This window comes from Parasteatoda tepidariorum, chromosome X1 (assembly GCF_043381705.1).
Source record: "Parasteatoda tepidariorum isolate YZ-2023 chromosome X1, CAS_Ptep_4.0, whole genome shotgun sequence".
In the NCBI taxonomy this organism is placed as follows: Eukaryota; Metazoa; Arthropoda; class Arachnida; order Araneae; family Theridiidae; genus Parasteatoda; species Parasteatoda tepidariorum.
The window spans coordinates 16,008,850-16,036,014 of NC_092214.1; the positions used below are offsets into that span (position 1 = coordinate 16,008,850).

At 29.3% G+C, this 27,165-nt stretch overlaps 1 protein-coding gene across 5 annotated transcripts in view; it reads right to left on the reverse strand.

Annotated features, from left to right (window-relative positions):
• The window catches only part of LOC107436381 (BCL9 domain-containing protein legless), a 131,972-nt gene that overhangs the window by 83,632 nt on the left and 21,175 nt on the right, over positions 1-27,165 (reverse strand). For all 5 annotated transcript variants that reach the window (XM_043038870.2, XM_071187697.1, XM_071187698.1 and 2 more), the window contains one exon: positions 26,578-26,684. In XM_043038870.2, the coding sequence (XP_042894804.1) occupies positions 26,578-26,684 (107 nt within the window). Of the gene's footprint in view, positions 1-26,577; positions 26,685-27,165 lie in introns of those variants that run through there.

Here is a 27,165-nt window from a genome sequence, read left to right on the forward strand (position 1 = left end):
AACAAATAATAAATATGTATAAAAATAAAGATTTAAATAGCAAAACTGAAAATCTTTATTTTCGAAATATTCTCGAAACTAATTATGGGAGTAAGAAGCCACATTATCAGAATCAGGTTCCCAGAAATTCTGAACTGGGAGAAATCTTACTAAATCTTAAATATTTTTGCTATTGACTACGACAAATATGAAAGGTAAATAATAAATAAAGCAAATCTTAATTTCAAAAAAATCGATCCTCTAAAATTAGGAAATTGAATAATATTTGCTAATTATCAATAAATATAACGAGTAGTTTCGAAAAAAAGGTTATTGACAAGGACCATACAGAATTCTTGAAAAAATTTCCGATTTCAATTATAAGATAAAAAGGAATATTCAAAATAAAGAAAATACAGAATCAGTTCATGTATCAAAATTGCAAAGGACCCATCTGACCAAATAAAATTATCTTATTAATAATTATGAATGTTATTATTGAAATATTAATAAAGTTAAATAATATCATTATGGTTAAATAATATAATTATGGTAAAACATTGACAGAAGAAGAAAAAAAAACGTACAACCCAGAATAATTTTTCATCTAATGATCGGATCTTCACGGTTTAGGATTCTAACTTAATGGTTCGAGGGGATCACCTCAAATATGCTAATTAGAGCGATCGAAAGTTTGGACCTCATAATATTAATTTTACTTTATGTGTATTTCGCCACATCTGGAGAACTTTTTAAGCAAAAATTGAAAAAAAATTTTGCACGCAGTTATAAAACTCGTCAATTCAAAGATAATTCCAATTTCATAAACATTTATTGTTTTATTTAATAATGGTCTAAAAAAAATTTGAATTGTAAGGTGTACATTTCTTTGCATCCTTTTAAAGAATACAATTGTAAATGGCGAAATAAAAATTTCTAAGTAGTAGAGAAATATGTAGAATAGTTCACACACACACATTATATATATATATATATATATATATATATATACACATATGCATAGCTGCGAGCTCATCNCGAATAAACCTGAGTTGCATTGTTCATCAAAAAATTGGGTATATATATATATATATATATCATTCTGTATTTGATTAGTTGCACATTTCTGCAAAGACTTGTGTAGTTAGTTCTATCAAAATAATTGAATTCAAATTTCAAGAAAGAACCTAAGATATTAGATTGGCATTTTTGTGTCAGGAAAAGTGACAAAAATTAAATGTTTTGGTGGTAAGTAGCTTATATTTTATTTAGATAGCTTTACTTCATTTCTAACTAACAAGTTCTTAGAAGAAATAATATTAAAAAAATAATAGTTAGAAAAAATATGTTTGTGGAAAATGTACAATCGAAACACCGTGTATATGTAAAAAATGCGTCCAGCAATCAATTAAAAATTTAATTTGACCCGCTATGGTAGAAATAGGTATATATTAAGTGTTGTTATGTTTAGTGTTAAAAATGAGTTTGAAAATTATTGCTGTAACTTTAACTAAATTGCAATCATAAATTGCTTAAAAAATATAGTAATATTTAATATTTCTTTTTTAAAACAGATTCTTCTACTTGGTTTGGAAAAAACTTGCCTTTCGCAACCTAAATCAAATTCCAATTCTTAAAATTAGGATGGAAAAAAAATATCTTATTCACAAAATGTTGACGATTCTTCTAGGAACGTAAAAAAGAAAAAAACGAAGTATGATTAATATTTTCACAACGCTTTACAAACAAAAGGTTTTGAACAAAGAAAGTCAAGAAAAAGAACTATGGAAATTGCTTAATAGCGAACAATATCTATACAGTCATTTTAAAATGACCAAGTAAAGGTTATCAAAAACAATACACCAAAGACACTGAAGAGCTGAAAAATCGAATCAATAGTTTCGGACCCTGATTCAAGGTCAAGGAGGGGTGAAGGCAATCCGGTTGGTGGCATAAATGACAAAGAAGTTTAACGACCTACAATAAGCGAAAATTAAGTTATCATTCCATCTGACGTCATCGAAAAAGACGAGTATATACCAGGATTGAATAAACTCACAATATTTGAATGCCCTGAAGGATATGCTAGTTTAAAATAAAAATAAAAGATATAGATGCCTGAATGAAATTATAACATACCCGAATATCTTTTAATTGCATTTGAATCAAAACATATGTATACAGATTATTGAATCTATAGAGGAAAAAAAAAAAGACATAAACTACATTATAACTACACGTATATAATTAATTATAAGTAAAAATCAGAAATATTATTAACAAAGTATAAAGCATGTATGCACTTTGATGGCATAAATGTGATAAAATTGTGTATTTTGTTTGTTTTGAATTGAATAATGAAAAATTTCATCATATTTTTGCAATTTCTTCTAAAATAAGAATTAAACATTAGCTTTGAAACAAAAATAAAAAATATACAAATTACTCGTTCATCATATCAACCCATGTTTCTTATTTGGGGGAAGAAGAAAAAAAAAGGTATTAACTCTTCAATTGTCAATAGTATTTTGAAAAATTCCAATTTGCTACTACTTTTTAATTTGCATAAAATATAAATTTGCATCAAAACATATACATAAAAAAATTCAAATAATAATCAGATCTTGAATTGACGAAAAAGTAATTTTTTTACATTTAAATGGTAAATAATAGAACACATCAACTAAATCTAAATGGAAACATGCCACCGCTTTTTCAGAAATGCTGTTTTCATGTCACTATAGTGATTTGATAAAGTAAATTACGAAATTAAAATATCTACAATATTAGTAACATATATGAAGTATCTATAAAATAAGCAATATAGAATATTTAAAATAAAAATGTAGACTGATTGATTAATTATTCTATTTTCAAATTTCAAATACATGGCAATATTGATGTGCAACGTTATCATGACAGTTCAATTAGTTAAACAATACTTTTAAAACCTCTTTAAAATATAAGATAATTTTATAAATGCCATTATTTTTTGTAAAACTAATGCCACATGCTTTACTAATTTGTAAACCGGGTAGAAAACACTTTCTAATAAAATTTTCATAATGTATGTCATAATATATACNCAGATTTCTGATGCATCGCTTGGAATGAAAGTTGCTGTATCGGTTTGCCGATATAGGCGTTAAATCGATATGTCGCGATATATCGATTTATAGCCCAGTCCTAGTCATAATATATACCTTAAAAATACGTATAATTTTCAAAAATTTGCAAATTATCAATAACTTAAATTGTAAATTTCTTTAACATTTCACAATCTACTAATATAGCTGGAAAAAGTAGAGGGTCCAAAATTTCATATGTGAATTAAGGGTGTGAAAGTGTAAAGAAAACTGCTTTTTCAAGATTCGATTTCTCAGAAACTATTCGATCGATCTCACTCATATTTTACATTTTGCCATTTAAAATTATGTAAAAAATTGTATACCTTAAGTTTTTTCGCTATTATAAAACAAAATAAATATATACTAAAATTTATATTTTGTATGGTATTATTATGTTTGGATGAACGAATTTTATAATTATGCGCAAAAAGGTTTTCAATTCGCTTAAAAATGTCTCGAGAAATGGCGAAATACGCACACAAAAAATGTACCATTAAAATTATCCTGGCCAAGCTATTGGGGACAATGTTTCCCAAATTGTGGCTACCCCTTATACTTTAGGGATCAGAAATCCGAATCCGTCGAAATAACGGTATGTCTACTCAGATAAATTACGTCGTGTCTGATTTCGTAATTTAAAATATCGTTTGCACTAATTAATTAGCATATTTGAGGTTACCCTTTCAAATCAGTAAGAATGAGTCCTAGAACGTGAAGATTCAACCTTCAGATCAGAAGTTATATATGGTGGTCCGTTTTTTATTTTGTGCACTGTACATTAGTGTATGTATAGACAGTGCACATAAAGAGTCAGGAAAAAGGGAAGAAAAAAACTGACCACTTTCATAACTTTTGAATAATTGGTCGGATTTTCATTCTGTTAAGGGTTTTGATAATAACTCAAAGAAATTTCTTAAAATATGCGTAACAGTTAACTGCAATCTTATTTTTGACAAAAAAACAGACTTTTTGATATTTTTTTTCTTCATCGAATTCAGATTTATCACCCCCAAAATAGAGGGGTGGGGGTAGACGAAGTTTTGAAAAGTTGGCTCTTAAGTTTAACGCTATAACGGTTCAAAAATTTTTTACTCTAATGTTATTTTAATGTTTCACGTTTCTCTACATATCTTTTGAATTATTGGTAAAACTACACTAATTCTTTCACAAAAAGTTGTAAGTCATCAACCCACAAGTATACGACGTAATGGGGATTTTAGATGAATTAAAAAATTTTTATTAATTATGTTCATAATGAAATTTTTTTTATTTACGCTTGTTTTCCTTCATATGCGCTGCAAAATCTCTAATGTGCTCTTTTTTGCATAATAGGTTGCATGTCGTGTATTATCTGCCATTTCTGCATGTCCAAGTGGAGAAGGAAGTGAGTGTCTCCTTGTAAATATGTGTTTAGAAATAGACTTATCATAATATTTATCTTTGGTTCTAATTGATTTCTTTTTCTTTTTTTGAGTCCAATTATGGTGCAAAAAAAAATTATATTGGCTTTATCTAGCTGTGACACATTGCATATGCGACAGAAATAGAATAAAAAGCATTTGACGATTTTAGTTTCTTAGAAGAGCAATTCCCTATTTTATTCGACTATGGATCCCCCTTTCCTTCGGCAGATAAATAAAAATCCGCTGAAATAATGATTTTGAGCATTGTTTGCAGTAGGAAGAGATTGAAGGGAATCTAAGATTGAAATCGGAAAATTTCTATTACGGAAAAACATTTTCGAAACAAAAAAGAAAAAAAAAACTTTTTTAACATCTTTATTTTTTTTTAATAATTAAAATAAAATTAATAAACTAATGGTCGAATTCTATAAAATAAATAAATGAAGCTTAAAATTACAAGATCGCGATTTTTAAGTAAAATTGCAAAAAAAGTAAAATTATTTAACATAATTTATATAAAGGCCATTCAACATATAATGAAAAGACAACACTATCGTAACTAAGTAGTCATCGTAGCATAGTTTTCAGAGAGAACTGGTAACAGAGGTATTGAATCCCTGAAAGTTGAATTCCTTAAAGTTACATCGTTATATCGCGCGCGTCTTCCACTTCCGCTTAATCAAAGTTCCGATGCATCGAAATGAAAACCACTACATCAGTGTGCCAACATATGGTTTAAATCGATATATTTTTGAGATGTCGCCCAGCAATTCGAGTTCAGTTTAATTCATTTTTATGAAATCATGTATGCCTGTAGATAATGTAACAGATCAGTCAAGCTCAGTTTCATATACGAAATGGATATGGGCTCGTACGAATAGAATAAGATTTTATTTAAATTAATTTTACTAGAAATTAATAAAACTTGTTGTCTTTGAAATTAAGCTTTTTCACTTCTGATAAATATTTTACAAATGAATAGGTCATAGAAAAACATCGCGGCTTGGGGGCAAACAGGTGACTGCAACTTCAAAATCCTATTTTTTTAAATTAGTGGTTGTTATTGAAAAACTAAGTGAATAAATTAACTCATATAAATATTTTGAGCATTGTTTGCATATGGGAAGAGATTGAAAGGAATCTAATATCGAAATCGGAGAACTTCTATTACGGAAATAAATACATTTTAAATTTACTTAAAAAAATCAAAAAGCTTCTTACTAACAGGATAAAGAATTACCGATGAAATGAATATTAAATCACGATCTAGTTAATCTTAATTGAGCCATGAGCGTGCTCAGACAATTTTATAAGAAGGGGGCCATTGTAGTTAAAAGTTTTCACAATTCCGAAAAAAAAGAAAGAAAGAAGCGAACAAGTAGGTTTTTAAGATACATTTTAACTGAAGCATTCATTATTTATAGAGATTCTTTTGTTGGAAGTACATAAATTGCTCAAAATATCAAATATTACATGGAAAATCCGTAACACTTTTAAGTAAGACAAGAGAAAATATTAAATTTATAAAAATTGAAGTATAACATATTTTGCTTGAAAAGGACTAACACCTTTTGCAACCATTGAACTTCTTTTGAAACGCTTGCGCGCGACTTCAGAAATCAAAACATCAATAAACTTAGATTTACCCCCAGAAAAAGTTGTGCAAATATATCTGCAAAAATGACCATTTAAAAAAGAAAATGCTAATACGTGAAATAAGAGAATAACATGTTTTATGCCTAGATATTTATATAGCTATAATTAAAATTTAAACCGCCACCTTCTTTCTAATCTAATTGTCTACAAAACTAAGCATAATATATTTCCTATAACTTTTTTTCTCAAATAATATAATTATAGTTTATTATGCCATGTTGCCCAATAAACAAAATAAGCTTAAGAAATATTGTCCACTGAGTTCTTTATTTTCAAAACTATCCTTATAATTATTTCAAATGTTTTTCTCGATTTTTTTTTCTATGAAGAAAATTTAAAATAGTTCTCACTTTTACAATTATATATAATTAAGACCTTTAAAATAGGACATTTTAGGTTTAGGATTTTTGAAAATGAAACTATTTTACTTACCTTAACAGAAATGCATTAAAAAAAAGTGAGATTTTCAGGGGGATATTTTCCTTTATATATTAAATATAAAACTAAAAATAAAAAAGAAAGGAAAAAAAAGAAAGAAAGAAAAAAGAAAACGATCTGGTTTCGAAAACAACTTATAGCAAGCCTATTCTTAGACAGGGATTATTTCGCAAGATGGATATTACTGGAATTTAATTCTTAATCAACGACCTTTTATCCTGCTTAAGGGACTAATACTGAAAACCCTTTTTTATCTATGCTCTATTCGGACCTATAAGGCTAGGACAACCACTGTTCTCAACATCTGCTTCAATCAACATCTACGCAATGACATATATACATTGGACAGCAGCTTTTTGAAGCAGTCGATTAGTAATGCCATCACTTGTAATCTTTATTTGCAGAAAGAAAAACAATATGGCACGATGATCGTCCCGGTAGTAGCGCGGCAACGGAGAGAGGGGAATTTTTATCTATTTATTTTATTTATCTATTATTTTGATAAACAACTGCAATAGACAAATGACAAATTTTCTTCATACGGTTACAAGTGACTGTCTACCAAAGGACTTAATTTTGTGGAAGGATATGCCTTATAAATAAGGATTAAAATAAACGACTTGGAAGGTTACTGAATATAAACTTTTTTATTTTGTCTTTCGACAAAGAAAAAATCATTCTCGAGTAGAGTTGTTATTGTCTTATGCCACTTATCAATACTGACAAGTCTATTTTAAGGCAAAAGGGTGCGTATTTCGTTTTCTAGAAGCGCCATCTATGCAGAAGAATTAGACATCTGTTACACACATACGTCACAGCCAGTTTTAAGGGGAGGGCACATTCACCATCTATCCGTACATCGTAATTTTGACCTGGACCAGAGCACGATCAATCACCGATCAAATATCCCCAAGAGGTATTGATTTGTGACCCCGATTACAATCACCATTTTGTACACAGGGAGTCTTCGACCGGCGGGGATCGAACTCATGACTTCTTGGACATGGGCTCCATGCGTTACCAAATAAAAATTATATTACAAGTCTTTTAATAGATAAAATAATTTATAAGAACGTTTAAAAATAATTTGCGTGTCATTTACATCAAATAACTATTTCAATGAGATCAAAAATCACTCGAATTTTCCTCTTATGCATTGTTCAAACATTAAACATTCGACAATTCCTTTTTCAAACATAAATTCTCTGTTGCATAGGTAAGATGGTTTAAGCTATAATCGAAATAATAAGACAACAGATTTAATTAATTTGTCTAACAATATACTTTGCCAGATAAATATTATTCTTTGCTCATAAACATCATATTTTGCATAAAATATCCTCTCCTGCTATTTTTAAAAAAAATATAGAATACATGTACGTTGATCAACAAACAAACCTTGTAAACAAACAGCCACAAAATGCTCAAAAATTTAGTTGTACATACAACATCGATTGCGAAAAACATAAATACAGTAATACATATTCAAAATAAACAATTTTCTTTTGTGGTAATGCATTTGATTACAAACAAATATTTTATCATTTTGGAACAGATTTCTACCACTTGGAAGTCACTGAGCTAGGCTTCAATATTTGTTTTTAAAGTTTCTACATGAGGGGAAAACGTTTTTTATTAGTTTCGATCCAGAAACACAACCTAAAATAATCTCAGTAGATGTAGCTCTATCTTTTTTTTAACACTTCATCCCGCGGATCTAAAATAGAGTTTGCTCTTTTTGAACGATGCGATGGCATCACATTATAACTTAACAAAATCTCTCGAAATTAACGCCAGTCTTGTTAACACTTACGGAGATTGTTAATGCTACATTGATGAAAAAATCTAACACATATTTGCGTCGTTAATGGTCATAAAATTATACTTAGCTATAAACATAAGAAAATAATTTTAAAAAAAAGAATTTCAAAGGGGGTTGTTAACAAGCTATGCATATATTTGTTATTAAAGTAGTTATGTTATAAATTCTTCGTCTTAAAAAGGAAAAAAAAAATTCAGAAGCGTTTTCTTAAAAAAATTTCTTAGAACAGCACCTTTATTTTATTTATTTATTATTATTTATTTTTTTACGATTTTGAAGATTTTGTGTCCTTTTGACTTCTCCGAATTTCACCTAAAAAGCTAATATAATCTTTAAATTTAAAGACCTTCATTGTTTTTTAAAAATTATTTGAGAACTTAATTAATTGTTTTTCACTTTTGCTTCCCTATAATTCGTTTTGTAAAGAAGTTTTGTTTTTTGAAATTATTTTAAAGTTAATTTTATCTGCATAGTCTATGCGTTTCCTCTTTAGCTAAATAATTCAAAAAGTTAGTATTAAAATAAAATCAACTTCTGATATCAAATTGTTAACTTATAAAATTTAATATTACTTATTATATTCTCTTATTTGATTTCAAATAATGTTTCACGTTGATTGCGAGTCGACTTGATAACAATCGTCAGCACTTACATTTTTCATAATATATAAAAAACAAAATATTTAAGTATTTAATGTAAACAGAAAAAAGCTATATTGAATTTCTTTTTATGCATACAATTAAAAATTTTCATCAGTTATTTTCATCAAAATTGCCATTAAAATTTTTTTTCAAAATAATGCATGTCATTAACTTCAAGGCATGGTCATAAGAGTGTAACATAACAAAAATATTAAGAAATTTAAAAAAGGAACCAAAAAAAAAATTGCTTTTTTTGTAACCATTGGAACTCTTGATTTTCTAAGTGAGCGACAATTCAAAAAAGGTTTATAACCAATGACTAAAATCAAGAAAATTAAGTTTTAGTAAGTTTATATAAAAATCGTAAATTTAGAAAAGAACAAATTTATAGAAATTCGCTTCACTTATTGCATAAACAAGACAAATTACAAAAAAAGCGAGAAATTTTTCTTTCCTCCAAATATCTAAAAACAGACGAAGGTTATAACACTAAACTACCCTTCAAAAAAAAAAGAAGAAAAAAAAATTATTGCAGAATTCTATTAGAATAATTTTGTCAAAAAATATCTATTGAAATTCTAAAATTATGAAATCAATATTTTTTCAGGTTTCCCACATAATTTCAGAAATTTTACGGGTATATCAGTTAATTTCAATTAAAATCCTGACCATATTTTATCTATACCGTGCAATTTTTCGTAAGAAAACTTTAATATTTTTATTTGTGATGTCAAACATTAAATTTTGTAAGCAAGCAAGCAAGCAAAACAAAAAAAAAATCACTGAATGAGAAAGGAAGCATGTCAGTTAGACTAAAATGTGAAATTTTGACAGCAAATAATTGTAATGGATATTAGAATTATTTAACTCGAATCTCAATAACTGATTATTGTTATGGATAATTCTAAGACTGGTTATTTTTCAGGTAGATATATGAATTTTTCAGGGGTTTTCCTTTCTCTTAAAAAAAATGCAACTTTTTCAGACTATTTCTCGATTTTTAGAGTTAAAATAAAATTTACTAACAATTCCAGTTTTTCCCTGCTCTCCCCGACTCGTGGGAGACATGTTTTTCCAATTCCAACTGGACAAGAATCTTGCAATTTACATAATTCGAGAAATATAGGTCAATTTCTTTTTTAATTCAAATGTTTAATGGTTTGTGTTTAAATGAATTTTAAAAATGATGATTTTACCACTATAATATGATTAAACTAAAAAATGCAAATGATTATGGACACTTTCAATGCAGATTTTATAAGAACTAAAAAAAGGGAGAAAATCCATATTTTCACAAGTAAAAAATAATTAAATATGTACACGTAAATACATGAATGATTTCATTAATAATTAATGGTAAATATGTGGTATGAAAGAGAGTAAGCTCATATTTTCCTTTTTGAGTAGAGGCCTTTACGTTTCGTTACAGTGGTTACATAGTAATCGTTTAATTTATTCTTTTTTTCATTATATGTTTTGGTAAAAATTATATCATTTCAATAATACGAACGCTGCAATTGATTGAACACTCAAACCAAACAATGCTAAATAAAATCGGGTAAATTGGTACGAAGTATGGCAGCATTTCTAAGACACACAGTAATTTGAGAGTGCAAATAGATGGTTGTTTTAACTTTGATAATTTAAAAAAAAAAAATTTAAAAAAAAACTTATTCCACTTGCGAAAAAGTTTTTGTTCTATTATTTTCAGTTTAAATTCTTTTGATAAATTTAACAGCAAGACATGCTCCATTGAAAGTACGGTTGGTTATTATTATTAAGAGAATATCTTATAACGCTAAAATTACCATAAACTCATTTTTTTCCCCAAAAGTGGACATATTCCACTTTCAAAAATAACGTGTCAATTATCAATTTAATTAAACAATGATGTTTGAAAGCATAATTAACATTTCATCTTCCACCACACACCCTTTGACAATTGAGTTTGGTCCCTAGGGAATCTTACATAAAATTTATGCACTTAAAAGTTACACGCAAAAACTTACATAAGTAAAGGTTACATATGTTATCTTAAAAGTTTTTATGTTGCTTATGTTATGTTCTGCACTTTTCTAACCTCTTTCAGGTTACCGCTCATTTCACGAGTAAAAAAATTTTCAATGTCTATTGTAAAAACAAAATCAATAACAGTATAAAAAAAAATTTTAAAAAAATCAGTCTTACTATTTTTGTTATGTTACACATCTAAAGCTACGTCAATTTATTATATTCCTAAACTAATATATATACATTTTTCATACGAATTTTAATGAAAATAACTATCGATTAAAAATTACTTTGCAGTTTAAATTAAATAACTAAATATCATTTTTCTTATTATTAAGAAAGGGAAATGTAGCCTACGAATATTATCAGGTAGATCTGCAATCCATGTCTTTTGTACAGCAAATCCTGAGCAACTACTACAACTAAAACATATTTCAAAATTAAAAAGTTATATTTGAGTTCACAATAAGAAATCCGAAATTAAATTTATTTTGATAATAAAGTTATGAATTATTGAACAAAGGAGAGAACACATAAAATTATTCAAATAAATAAACTTAATATATTCATTGTTCTTCTTAAAACAAGTTAAAATTAAGAGAAGTAAACAAACATTAATATACTTTGAATTTTAAAATAACATTAAAAAAAATCACGTTTACTTAAGTTAAAGATTAGTTCAACCTTTGGCTGGAATTTAGAGAAGCTGCAAGGGAAAAAATTGAAAATCCATTCACAAATCATAGTGCTCTTAACGTAAAAAACGTCAAGTGTCATTTTTTTATTAAGTCATAATTCTTTTAACAGGGACATGAAAATACGTTGATTTCTTTTTAATGACATATAATTTTAAAAACATAAATATTATATGCTGAGTAAGAAACGCTAAACCAAAAAAATTATGAATGCGTACTTTTGATGTTATATGCATACTTTGTTAAATCCCATCATCACTCAATTCATTGCCTGGTGAGAAAGGACTTCTGAAAGTAAGGCAAATGGTGGCCCCTTTTTTTTTAATCGCTAATTTTATGGGAAGCTGTACCCAAACAGCTGAATCTAAAGATTGGTTGCAACTTATCAAAATATTTCTTTCAATAAAAAAGAAACATGACCTCGGGTGTGTTACACAATTGAAATAGGCATAAGAAATAAGTGACGGCCGGTTCTGAAAAAGAGCGAAAGAAAAGAAGCAAAACCAGCCAAACCAGCAGCATCAAAATAATCTTTCACCCTCTAATCTACCTTCTCCACCTAGTTATGTTTTGGCGTCTTCCTGAGGCCTAATCAGGGTCCCGTCATAAGAACGCAATTTAAATAGCGGTTTAAAAGGGGAAGGAAACACTGTGATCCTTCCTCGAAAAAAAAAAGTTTCTCAGTCTCTTTTTTCGATACTAACTAGCATCAATAATTATTAGTTATTCACTACTCAACAGCAATTTCGCATCTGGTTTAAAAAAGTTTTTATGTAGAATCTAAAATAACTTTCAAAAACGTATTACGGAAGATTTTTTTTAAAAAAATGTAAGAAATTCGATGAAAATAACATTTTAGAAAGTTTTATGGTATGTATATAAATATCTATTTGAGTCCAGTGGATTTTTTATCTAAATCAAAATAAGAAACGGTATAAAAAAATAACCGAAAAAACGCAAAAATTTAAATGTATCATTTTTTGTCATAAATTAAAAACATAAGTTTATTCCATTGAACATTTTTCAAAGAAAAAAAAATTTTTTTTTATCGCATTTATAAGTTAACTTTCTTTTAAACTACATTTTTCTAAGTACGAATCACACGCTCGAGTCTGAAGAGATAAATGTAGGCATTTTTATATTTTTCTTTCAAAGCTAAGCAAGTTTTTTGATTTTCATTTTTTGCAAAAATCATTGATATTTAACTTTGTGTACTAATATTGACATTTTTAGATCGTTGTGCATTTTAATTTTTTTTAAATACAAGCTTAATGGCGTGATGTTGTCAATGCGTTAGCATTGCGCACTGACCACTTTTATTTTTAACCTTAACCTTTAAACATCAAGAAAATGGGAGTGGGAAAGAGAAAATCAGATACTTCCTCTAAATTTAGCAATTCTAAAATTAGTTACGTACATTCAGGTGTAGTGGGGTGAGACAGTGTATCTGTATTGTGTCGAATGTTTTCTAGGGGACAAATTCTGAATTACACTTCTGAGACCTACCATATTGGAATTTTGTTGTTGATTAATTTAAAGTGTGAGAAGATAAATCTGTTTTACTACGTGAACTCTCTATTGTACATTGGTTTTTAAACTAGTCTTATTCATTGGTCATTAGAGTTACAGAAATTATTTTTTGTCAAGCTACGTTTATTAAAGATTCAGACCTTAGCAAATAATAAGGGTTTAATCCAATGGTAGCACTGTTCTGTTACTTTTTAATAATCTCGGTTCTCTGGTGTGATCGGGTACTAGCCGCCACTCTATTGATGTGAGTCTATGCGGGGCACACGAAATCCGCGGTGGAGCGAAGGAAGAAAGGTTTTAAATTTTTGAAGACCCTTTATACAAAATAGCAATTCTTAAACAGATAAATTTTTTTTGTGAGAAGTTAGGTTGACCCTCAGCAGACGGGATGATTTGACTCTTCTAGAGAAAAAAAAAATCATTTACAAAAAACGCAGTACATCTATGACTTTTTAGAAATGACATATTGTACAGAACAAAACAAAGATTGCGATTGATAAATCTGACAGATTCTAGGTCGGACAAGACTAATTAGTTTTAGACGTTCCAGGGTCTAGTTTGGCTCCAACAGTTTAGCTACCAGGTCTTTCCCACTTTCCTACTTAATTTAAACACTTTTTAACCTGCCCCCGACGGTGCTCTTGGTCAGGAAGCCCAGGCAGGAGATCGATGCATTTCATTTTTTAGGATTTATCTTTTAGAAGAGCAATCTGCTTACCTTTTAAAAAAAATTTTTCATTCTTAACATTTATTTTTATATCATATCTGTCAACTATATTATAAAAATAGAAATTTGGATCTAAGTTCATGCACGGTGCTCTTTTGAAGTAGCAGGAAGAAATATTAGTCTGGTATATACAAATATACTCTACCACTCCCCCAGAGGTGATTTTTATATATAGACCACTCTTTGTGGCATTAATGAGCTAGCATTAATAAGACACAAGTTTTTAAATTTTAAGTCTTAAATTTTTTCCAGGATAAAGCTATTTTATTCACGATTTTAAAATTATAATCTTTACAACAATTTGCTGTCTACTAGGGAAAGTTTTTACAGCAAGTGTTCTCTGTTCAAATAGGATTTCAACTGAGATGTAAAAAATATTTTCTTTTCAATGGTCTTCAAACAGCGATGACACATGAAATAAAACTATCCAATAAACAAAGATCGTTGTTGTTCATTTTACGTCACACTAGAGCTGACAATGGGGCTATTGGCAACGGTCTAGGAAACATCCCTGAGGATGATCCGAAGACATGACATCACAATTTTGATCCTCTGCAGAGGGGATGGCATCCCCGCTTCGATAGCGAGACAACCTGCACGCGAAGTCGAGCATTTCACGTTAGAACAGTTTAACGAGGAACAATACCGCACACCCTCTGTCTCTACGCAGACTAATCCAAGTAGCTACCCATCCGCACACTGACCAGGTGGCTACCCATCCGCACTTTACGGTATATTAGTACCAGGGCGGGACGAACATTTTTCAAAATTATGTTTCGGAAATGCTTCCATCCTTGGCTCGAAAGCAAATGATATGCCCTTTCGAACGTCGGGTAAATCACTCAATTCCTGCGTTACGCCAACGATTGTGATGCTTTCAGATTCCCTCGGAAACGATTCCCTTTATATACCCTCCATTGCTATGTGCTGCCGCCTGATTATTACACATTGACGTCGAAAGTAGGTGGTGGTCACAATGTGATTTTACTGAGTATTGCGATACGCTTATTTACCTTTTTTCACTTCAAGACGCTCATGCACGATCGATAAATATTATCTCTTTCAAGAAAGATTCTCACAGCTAAGAATGATACGTAACGCTTAGGAATCATTTTCACTGTATCTACTAACTGTCGTGCCTGAAAATTCAATCAGGTTTAAATACGTCGTATTCTGTGGTCTAAGTTTTTTTGTAACGTGCATAAGCAGATGACGCAAATGCGCTGGAAAAAAAAAGACTCAAAATACGTTTGACGCAAAAATGAATAAATAAAAATTTTGACGAAACAACGGAGACCTAAGTATCGTATAAGGATAAAAAAAAAAGTGGGCACGTCCGTAATTATAATAAAATAATTATATGTTCTATTAAATTAATGATGAAATCTTCAAGACAATTTTAACTTAAGACATTAAAAACCTAAATTAAAGTACTAAAAACATTGCGTAATATATTAATGAAAAAATAATATCCGTGGTAGCGTAAAGAATAAGATTTTGAGAAATGTTAAAAGTTTAATAAAATAGATAGTAAAATAGTTCTGCAAAACAGATGCGGACAGGTAATTTACATTCTTTTTTTGTTTTTCATACAATAAAATGTTTTATTCTAATTTCTTTACTAAATTACAAATAAGTTTTTAGACGACTAAAAAAGAAACATCGCATTTCATAATTAAGAAAAAAGCAGTCGGTTATTTGAGACAAAAAAATAGAAATGAAATTTTACGCTACGCACGCGTAAGTCAACCACATTTAAATATTAATCGCCCCATTTAAATATTTCTCATTGTCACCAGATTATTTTTTTTTAAATAATTTTAATTTTACCCGGCTTCTACTAAATAAAAACAGTTGAAACTTTAAATTTGTCGAAAGAAAAATATGTAGATTAATATGGTATAAAAAAAACTTATACCTTATAATTCAAAATTTTTTCATCTACAGTGTAATTAAATAAAAAATTATTATAAAAAATTATATTTTGCATGAAATTATCTTTGGGTAAACGGGTTTTATGAGTGGGTGAAATTTTCTTGAATTCCTTAATTAGTTTTAAAAATATGACTAAAAACGCAAAAAATGAAATTAACAACCCTTAACGGGTCCGAACTTTAGATCGCTCTCCTGATCAAACTATGGGGTAACTAGGCATACCTTAATTAACAGTTAGCACTAAATAATCAATATATTTAAGGTCACACACAGAAGATTTTAAGATCGACACTTAGTACGTGAAAATCCGATCATTAGAACGAAAGTTATTTTGGGTGACTTTTTTTTTAGTACTATACAATACAGGCGGCAGAAATAAGGCATAGATGGCGCATAGCAGAGCTCTTGACCAAGGTGAGTGACCAAATTTTTCGACAAAAAACAAGCACGAATTTTATAATTGTGTGCAAATTTTTAATTCGCTTAAAAAGTCCTCAAGATATAGCGAAATACGCAAAAAGTAAAATAAACATTAAGGGGCTCAAACTTTGGAGCGCTCTCCTGACCAAATTATTGGACCTTATCTCCGAGATTGCAACTACCCTATATGTCATCCCCTCGAGCCAAACTTAAAAGATCCAATCATTAGATCAAAAGTTATTCAGGGTTAAAAAAGTAACATTTTTATCGACAATTATTATTTTCTACACTCAAAATTTAAATTTTTGACTGTAAGTGTCAAAACAAGAAGAATTTAATGTCAAAATAATTCAAGAACATGATTGATCACTCTCAATTTTATGCATATACAGTGGCCGTGCTAAGCATTCGCCTCCCCACCAAATACGTTACATCGTCGAAAAAGATTTTGCTTTAGGAAATGAATATTTCTACCNACAATTATTATTTTCTACACTCAAAATTTAAATTTTTGACTGTAAGTGTCAAAACAAGAAGAATTTAATGTCAAAATAATTCAAGAACATGATTGATCACTCTCAATTTTATGCATATACAGTGGCCGTGCTAAGCATTCGCCTTCCCACCAAATACGTTACATCGTCGTAAAAGATTTTGCTTTAGGAAATGAATTTTTCTACCGAAAAGAAAAAATATATATTTTTTTCAATCCTAGGGAGGGGGGGTTGAAATTTTAACGAATAAATCCTGCATTTTTTTTTTAATTCGATTACAGTAACTTCCGTTAGATGTGTCGTATAACTAATCAGAATAATATTAAGTCCAGATAATGTAAACATAAGCTAGAACAGAGATTACGTAAGCATGAAACAAACTACCGTAAAATACAGATTAATACGTTCGTTACCAAATCTCGTGATCTCACGTGACGAATTTCTTTCCTACAGTTTGTGTCAATAAAACAGATTAAATGGTAGCAAGATGCAAATTGTTATCCCACTATCTTTGCAGAAAATATATTTTCTCGTAACAACAACAAAATATTAATTTAGATTTATTCTTATAATACTGCTCTAGTCTAAGAAGTAATGAAAAATTAACGCCAACCTATTCTTATTTGTTTACAATTCATTGCTCATTTACTTCTTCCCAACAGCAAATTGACTCTTGATTTGAATTTTATAAATAATTCAATGTATAGTATATTTGTATTTTAATTCGAAGTTTTTATGGGGGGAAAATATCAACCATGAAATCGGTTAAGAATTATGAAAAATAGCTATTACTTTTGATATTTGACTAATTTACGGGTTATTAATTTGAAGTCCTTAGCGCGGATCTGAGTATATTTATTTATAAATACTTCCCATTATTATAGAGCTAATAATTATCCTTAAACCCACCAAAATTTCGAGTTTTTGACTGATGCACGTTAAATCTGTCGAGTTACAAAGTCCCCCATGTTTCCACAACAAATCATACCTCTGGGGGTACTGATCCAGGAGTTTGCTTGTCTTCTGGATAGGTTCAAACTTGCAAGGCTACGGAGTTGAACATCAGTAGTCGTAAATCCAAAAACTAGGTCGGTTTTTCAACGACGGATATAAAATATGATACAAAATTGTCATAAACTGAGGCTAGGACAGCCTGGTTGGTAGGGCACTGGGACCATATCGAAGAGAACGGGGATTCGATCCCCGCCGTCCAAAGACTCCCCGTGTAGTAAATGGTTACTGATGCACGTTAAATCTGCCGGGTCACAAAGTCCATGTTCCCATAACAAATTAATACCTATGGGGGTACTGATCCAGGAGCTCCCTTGTCTTCTGGACTGGGATCAATATTGCAAGGATACGGAGTTGAACATTGGTAGTCGTAAACCCAGAATTGGGTCGACAGTTCAACGACGGTAATAAAAAAAATTGTCCAAGGCCGGCATAGTTTGATTGGTAGGGCGTTGTACTAGAGTTCGAGAGAATGGGAGTTCAAATCCAGCCGGCCGAGGAACCCTGGTGTATTAAACGGTGATTGGTATACGTTAAATCTGTCGGGGACACAAAGTCTTCCAAGTTCCCACAATAAATCAATACCTACGGGGGTACTGATCCAGGAATTTCCTTGTCTTTTGGATCTGGTTGAAAATTACTATGCTGCGGAGTAGAACATTGATAGTCGTTAACTCAAATTTGGGTCGGCTGTTCAAAAGCGGCTATGAAATAAACTAAAAAAAATTGTCAAAAAGGAGTTTTCGACATAATGGTTAAAACAATGATTTAAACCGAAAATGTGCCAACTCTTGCAGCTATGAGGAAATTTTTGGTCTAAAGCAATTCCTAAATTTTTTTCCCCCTTAAAATATGCAAAATGTTACCTTGTTAAAAAAAAGCATTCCTGCGATCTTTTTTTTCCCTACGATATTAAGAAAAATTATTGTACTAAAAAAAAACGCTACAATCTACAATTTTTAGGTCTACAATTAATTCAATCTACAAAGTTTGTTGATTCCAATAGGGAATATTCGACTCTGAGAATTTTCTTTACTCCTTATATGTAGAGTGCGCAAAAAAATAAACGGACCACTTTAAATAACAGTTCATCTAATGATCGGATATCCACGTTCTAGGACTCAATTTTAATGGATTCAGGGAGTTTGCTTATATTCTAATTCATTAATGCAGACAATATTTTAAGTTACGAAAACAACACAACAAATTTTTTTAATATTCTACTTAATACTTAGTCGAAGCAATTATAAATTTTAAGATATACAATTTTTTTTTTGCATCATTTAAAATAAAGTAATTTCACATGGCAAAATGCTAAATTTGAGAGAAATCGATTGAATAGTTTCCGAGATATCGAATTTTAAATATATAACTTTAAAATTCCATTTTTCAGGAATTATTCGACCGTTTTAGCTTAAATTTTGTATTTTGCCATTTAAAGTTCCATTCTTTAAAATGATGTTTGTATGCCTTACAGTTTAAAAATGTTTAGACAATTAATAAATAAAATAATAAATATTTAGTAAAAGATATTTGCATGGAAATATCCTTAGATAAACGAACTTTGCAAGGTCCAAAGATATGTGTCCAAAAAAATTTCAATTCGCTTAAAAAGTTTTCGAGATAGGGTGAAATACGCATTAATTAAGATAAACATTAAGGGGTCAAAAATTTTAACCGCTCTCCTGACCAAATTACAGGTACCATATTTACCAGATTGCGGCTATTATTTAATATTTTCTAAACTAAAATTTGGGTTTTTGACAGTAATTGTCAAAACAAAGAGTTTAATGTCAAAATAATTCAAGAATATAACTGATCTCTTGTAATTTTATATGTATGTTTATTTATAAATAATTCTTATTTATAATAGCTAATAATTATCCATACACCTAAATTTTGGGTTCTTGACAATTATTGTCAAAAACTATGTTAAAAAGAGGTTTTTTACATGACGGATAAAACCAGGGTTAAAACAAAACCGGATAAAACTGGCAATTGTCAAAAACTTGCCAATCTTGCTCTTAGCAATGATGTCAAAAGGTAGTGCACTTCCTTTATTTTCTTCCTTCAAAAACTTGTTACGATTAAGATTTCTGTTCAAGAAATTTCAGTCTTTTAAAAAGTATAGTTTACTCCAGATATTAGTTTTAAATCAAAATAATTGTACGATATAAAAGAAAAAAGTACTTTATAACGTACTTTCTCTAGAGAAACATACATTTTTCAAAACGGATTCATATTTTTGACCCGAATTAAAAGGAGAGCTACAAAAATGTGGTCCAAATAGTGTAGCTAGGAAAACACTAGATATTCATAGTGTTAATTTTACTCTTTGCATTTTACTTGGGGCATTGCTTCCTATGTATATTTTTACACTAAATTGAATGAAACCTATCTTGAGATTATCCGGCGAATAGTTAAGAAGGTACAAGGGTTTTAGTTAGAATAAGTACAAATTACGCAACTGGCATTGCAATCTAAACAAGTGAGGCATTGCTTCATATGTATTTTTTCACATTGAATTGTATGAGACTATAATAGTCAATGGAACGAATAATTTCAAAATTTAAAAGGAATTGTGTATAAAAAGTATTTCTTTAGACAAGAACTTAACGCAAATGTTTTTATACTGCTTTGTAGGAGCTATCTGAACATTATCCGATGTAATTTTTTATGCTGAATTGATTGAGATAAAACGGGAATTTATAAGATAAAGAATTAAAGAAATTAAGGGTCTTGTGTAGAGAAAGTACAATCTTGTATTTGCATCTCATGTTATTTTACAGACAATTGAGGCATTGTTTATTACGTATTTTTTTCTCGCTTAATCAAATTAAAACAAACATAAGTCTAAAGCAGTGTTGCCACGTACGTAATTAGAAGAACAAAATTCCCCGACTTCTCCAGGTTTTCCAAATATATTTTTAAAAAATTCCAGTCTAATATCACAGTATGTACTGACGCTGCCGTGGTTAACATACACAGTGAATCACAAAAAACTAAAATTAGTAATTTATGTTTTTACAAAACAAAAGTGCTCAAAACAAGAATATACGTATTCCGAAAATTTTTACTAAAATATTGAAATTAATAGGAGTTAAACGCAAACAAAAGTAAAATCATTAAAAAAGTAAGCTTTATCTTCTACAAATCTCGTCGACAGGGTATATATTAAATTAAATTAAACAGAAAATTAGAACAGAATGTTAAAAAAAAAAGTGCAATTTATTTTTTTTTCTCTATTATAAAATAAAAAATATTTAGAAATCGAAATATAAAAACATGAGAGTAAAAAGAAGATGGCAAAAACATACAGGAAAAAAAAAGGAAAGAACTAATTATGTAACTATATGTGATTATCTTAAAATGTAATAAAATAAATAAAATAACTCAAAAATAAAAGATTTAAAAAAAAAAAAAGCAATATATCTCTCCCAAAGTAAATTTTTGAAACATATCAAGGGTCGACCTCGGGGGAAAATGGAACCGATTTGCGGCCTCTTCACAACATTCAAATTCGTAGAAACAAATTCTTCACGAAATATCACTTCATCAAAATAATCGCATAAAAATGTTCCACCGCGGATTCTCGGGAAAAAAAAAAAAAAAAAAAAAAAAAAAAAAAAAAAAAAGACTGGAAACGACATGATATTACGACAGCATCGTCGCGAATCGAACGCTTGTAATCTCAAATTCGAAATTTGCGTGTCGTAATAGCGTGTTAAAAATAAATTCGGATAACATTGAGAAAAAGTCGTGAAAATGTTGAATGAAAAATGAAAAATTTACATGAAAGAAACAACGAATCCAACGTCATGAAATTACGATGGAACAATCACGAATCGAACGCGTCAAGCGGGATAAATCTAATTCGAACGTCCTAATAATATAGTATTATATAAATCAAAATTTGAAACACTATGTGAAAGGAGCCGAAAAATTATAAATAACTTAAGAAAAAACTATCACCAAACATCATGACATTAAGATTGATTGAATCGTAACGAATCGAAAGCGCCAAAAAGTGATAACTCGAATTCGAATGTCGTAATGATATCGTATTAAAAATATTGAAATACCCAACTACAGCTACATGAAAAGGGTCGAAAAAATAATTTTTTTTTTCAGAGAAAGTATGTTTGTGTCACTGATTTCGTAACTTAAAATATCGTCTGCAGTAATTAATCATCACATTTGAGGTAACCCTCTTCAAACCATGAAGATTGAGTCCTAAGACGAAAATCCTATCATTAGATATTGATTTTTTTTTTTTTTTTTTTTTTTTTTTTTTTTTTTTTTTTTTTTTTTTTTNACAAGGCTCAGTCTTATGTCGCAATCTTTGCACCTAATTCGCTTTTCTTTGCAAATTCTTTTACCAGTCTCAGTTTTTATTCTTATTTATTTTTTTATTTTTTTTTTATGCGCATTGTACACGAAGTTAAGTAGAATTAATTTTGAAAGAAGGCTCAGTCTTATGTCGCAATCTTTGCACCTAATTCGCTTTTCTTTGCAAATTCTTTTACCAGTCTCAGTTTTTATTCTTATTTTTTTTTTTTTCAATTTTTATTTATTTTGAGCAACGAACAACACACATTAAAAAGAGCATGCAAAATATACTTGTATAATTAGCAGAAAGATGGACAACTAGAGCCATTCGTTATCCCAGATCTGAATAAACAATTTAATATCACAGAAAGCCGAAATGAAACCATGAACGGAAAAAAGATCGGTTGCACAGCTAAATGGACGAGGAGTACGAAGCGAGCGGTTAAAACATATTTAGCAAAACATGCCAATAAAATAATCTATAAAATAATTTGTAATTCAAAAATGCTTAAATATATCCTAATTTAGTAGAAAAAAATCTAAAATTAAAGGGAAAAAAAAGTTTGTTGAAAAGATGATTCAAAAGTGATCACGGCTTTATAATCTTTTTACAATTTTCGATTTTTAGTTTTTGCTGTTTAACAAAATAAAGCATATTGTGGCATTTTCCTGTTAACAGAGCATACTACAATTAGATCTTATGAACTGCGTGTGACAAATTTTAAAGTTTTAAATCATCTTTTTTATAAGGAGCAGCTCTTAAAGTTAGAGGTGTAATAAGTTTGAACGTTGAATTAAAATTATTGATAGAATTTGTTACTGTAAAAAAAAAAAGTTTGTTTAGTTGCAATAATATGAACTTATTCTTTATAACTCAAACAAAAAAAGTACAAAAAAATTTTGTTCGAATAAGGAGGTAATTAGTCGGACGATTTGCGGAGAGTAATTTTAAAATAATAAAATGTTTTTAATTTCTCAAAAAGGTTTACTTCTTAGCTCTAAAAAATCTTTTCATTCATCTAGAATGAATATGTAATTTAAAGAAAAACCTAAAAAGTACTAATAAAAATAAAAAATCAGAATATTACCCAAAAGAAATCTACGAGGCTGCAAAAAGAATGAGAATTCGAAAAATGAATAAATATAATGAAATAATTAATTGAACAGTTCTGCGAAACAAGCGTGTCTTGGTTATAAAAATTTAATTTTAAAACTAGAAAAAATCTCAACTCTTAAAATAACTCAGTATTTGATGTATCGTCCTAAACGGTAGCTTAGGACGATATATCCGGACGGTATTTTAAGACGTTGAAAAATTTTGGCTATGTATTCGACAACTTTATATGTTTGGCAGTACCACACTCTTTGTAGTGACTTAAAACATCAAAACACAACTTGAAAACAGAAGATCTGTCGCTGGGATTGCTCCATTATATAAGGATACCTTTTACAAAACTAGTATGCTTAAATTTTCACAGTTTAATTATTAAAATATATATTGAATAATTTATAAATATATTACTCCAAATATATGCATACTCATGCACATTACTGAAAATGAATAAACTGTGGAATAAACTCAAAATTAAAAAAATAAAAAGCAGATGCATAACCACATTCAATCAGAAACATGCTTTATAAAACTGGAACTCGGCAACTGTTTTTTCTTCGACCCCCAATCGACCCTTCCGATTCGGATCTGCCCCTGCTTTTGTTAAATAGACCCCTGGGTGTCTACATAGACCGCTTTGGCGACCTCTGCTCTAATGTATCCTACATGTGTAAAGAATGTTAAAAAATTAAAATTTATCTCTTTCGATGCCAAAGCAAAAGTAAATAATAATTTAATAATTAAACTTAATTAAATGATTTTTTTTATAAATATTTAATCTTTCTTCTAAGTAACATTTTTAAAAATTAAAAATCACTTGTTATTATTTAAAGCTTTGTTTTCATCACCAGACTTGAGGAAATGCCAAATGAGATTTCCAAGAAGAGAACCGGTCTACTTGAGACAGAATAAAAATAGGTTTGATGGACAATCCTCGCTTTGTAAGTCATTTAATTGCAGTGTGAAAATATGGAGTATTGTTCTTACGCAACTTTTCTCACACAGCTAATTCAAGCGCATAAAACGATGATCTTACGAGAAAAAATGAATGGCTCAGCTTGACCAAGCATGAGAAGCATCCATGTGTACTCTAGTACAAATGTTCTTTCGAAAGAGTATATAGTCGTAGTGGTCCAAAGAAAAAGGATATTTTTTGGAACAGTATAGACTATTTTTAACAAGAGCAAACTACAAACTTAAAGAATATTATTTTGATCGACAAGCAAATGTTATAGGAAAAGAGTAATTTCCATTTCAAATTTACTTTGTTAAGAACAGAAAGTTTTAAAAGTAATATTAATAGAGACCTGAACAATTCAAAATAGTTCGAGATCAAAGTATAGAAAATTTATGTTGTAAAGTTGCATAAAAAATAGAACCGTTAATATTCCCTCCAACCAATGTTTAATTAAAGTTTGTAATTGAGTTTAAAACTTCCTTAATCAAGTAATTTTAAAGGAGATTTTTAATTATCTTTAAATGAAAACACAGAGAATATGTCACTTAACATTTTAATACATGTAATTTTGTGAATGATCCCTCTATTCATCATTTCAACAAGGCATGAGAGTGGGAAAGAATCGTGAAAAAATAATGAAAAAAAAAAGAGTGTGAAACTAATTTGCGTAAAAAAAGAACATTACAAATACTTATATATTCTACTTTTTTTTAAATTTGTAAAGCGACAGTCTAACAAACTTATGATTAAAGAGAATAAAATAATAAGTAAGTAAAGCAACAAAATAATGTAGAAATGTTAAGACATCTAACATTGTGAGCAGACCAACGTTCTCAGAAAACTAAAAAAACTGGTAGCAAAATCTTTGGTTTTGTATTTTTACAGCGTTTTTGTCACAAAATAGCATATTTCATAATAATTCTGACCACTAAACATTCTCTTTGTGATTTTTAATTAAAATTTACTATAACTTTAAACAAAAAAATAATAGAAACGTATCAACGGACGAGCTAAAACGTTTACATGCTATCAGTTTACTTCCGTCACCTGATTCGCGAATCGATGAATCAATTTACTATCCCTGTTAATGAATATTTAACCCCTTCAAGACCGGCGAATGAAGAAAATAGCTCTTCCCTAAGCTCGCAAAATCTGAGTATATACGTACTAATACAAGATATAATATGAGAGTACCATATTAAGATCACGGATCGGAGTCTACCAATACCTCCTAGAAAAGAGAAGGCCTCAGCACGGGTTACCATAAACAAGAAATTTGATCCTTTAGTAGTCCAAACGTAATGACATCTTTCGTTTTAACCACCACTGGGCAGCTTAGTAGTCTGAATGTAGTGACATCTTTCGTATTTATCATCCATTAAGCAGTTTAGATTCATTGCGTCGGACTACTAAATTGATCCAAGCTGAGGCCTTCCATCTTCTAGGTGTTGAGTCGACTCGTTCATATATGATGCTGTGGCACGTGAAGGGAAAATCGTGTAATCACATATTTTTGGCGGTAGAATGGGATTGTTTGAACATATACAGCGTATAGTCACATATTTCTTTTGATGTTGTTTGTCACTCGTAACCTTTACCGGTAAAATTTTGATTTATTAATCTTTGGCTTTTCACACCATACAGCACAATAATGACATATCTTCGTCTTGCAACTAAAGTTACTATTGAATATGATAATAAATTTGGTGTAAAAATTCTAGTAAATTGAATCCGGCAGCACTTTTGAGTATAAATTAAATCAAAATTATGACTATTAAATATTTTTCATCTTTGCTTATTGAATATTTTCTTTCTATAAGTTACTTAAAAAAGTTATATATTAATGCAAATGGAAAAATAGTTTAAAGACAAATCATTATAAATATGGTATTTAAAAGAGAAACTCAGTCATACCTAATAGTCCTTGAATGAAATAATAATATTTTGATAAAATACTCTTACCATTTACTTGGTAAATAAAATGGTAAATCCACAAAGATGAACACAAATTAAATTTTAAAAACATATATATGCAAACATAATAAATAAAAATAATATTGATAAACAACCATTCCGTTTTAACTTACCAAAATGAATTAAAGGCAGACCTTAAATTTTTTAATTTGACTCACCTATCCAAATAGTATTTTCAAGCTAATTAATTACCTAAAATCTTACCTTTACCTTACATTAAAGGAATTCAGAAAAGAGCAGTATGTTAGCAGTCCGCCTTTTAAATTTACCTCTTAAAAGGGCTGTTATGTAACAAAAAATATAACATTCAACTCACTTGTGTTGTTAGGCAATTAAAACCAAACTTCTTTTGGAAAATTCGAACGAAATGAGACACATAAGCACCTTCCCACATGCCCCGTATGATCTCATACGGATTCCCATCTGAAAAAGAAAAAAAATGTTATAGTATGTGTTCAACAATTTTTTGTTTAAAAAATCTCTTAAAAATGACTAGAATAAAAAAATTGTTTCATAACTTAATTTTTTGTTTAAATTCCTAATTGAGTTACCGGGGTGGGGGGGGGACTTTCATGGTAAATTCTATTTAGACTGCTAATTTAGTAATTGCAGGGTAGAAAGAAAAAAAAAGGGGGAAAAAAAGAGTTCAGACCAAACTTTCGTTGGTAAAAAACGTTGGTAAACCAAACTTTCAAATACTGAGAGAGAGAAAAAAGATCATTTCGCTCGGTTGCCATTGCAACATTATATACAATTTTGTGTTTTTTAAATTCCCAATTCTTTAGAAGCAAATAATACTAATTAGTAATTATTCACTATCACTATCAGGGGTCTGTCCAGACATTTTGTGAAAGGTCCGTTTTTTGTGAAATTGTGAAAAAATTACATTCTTTCAATTTGTGCA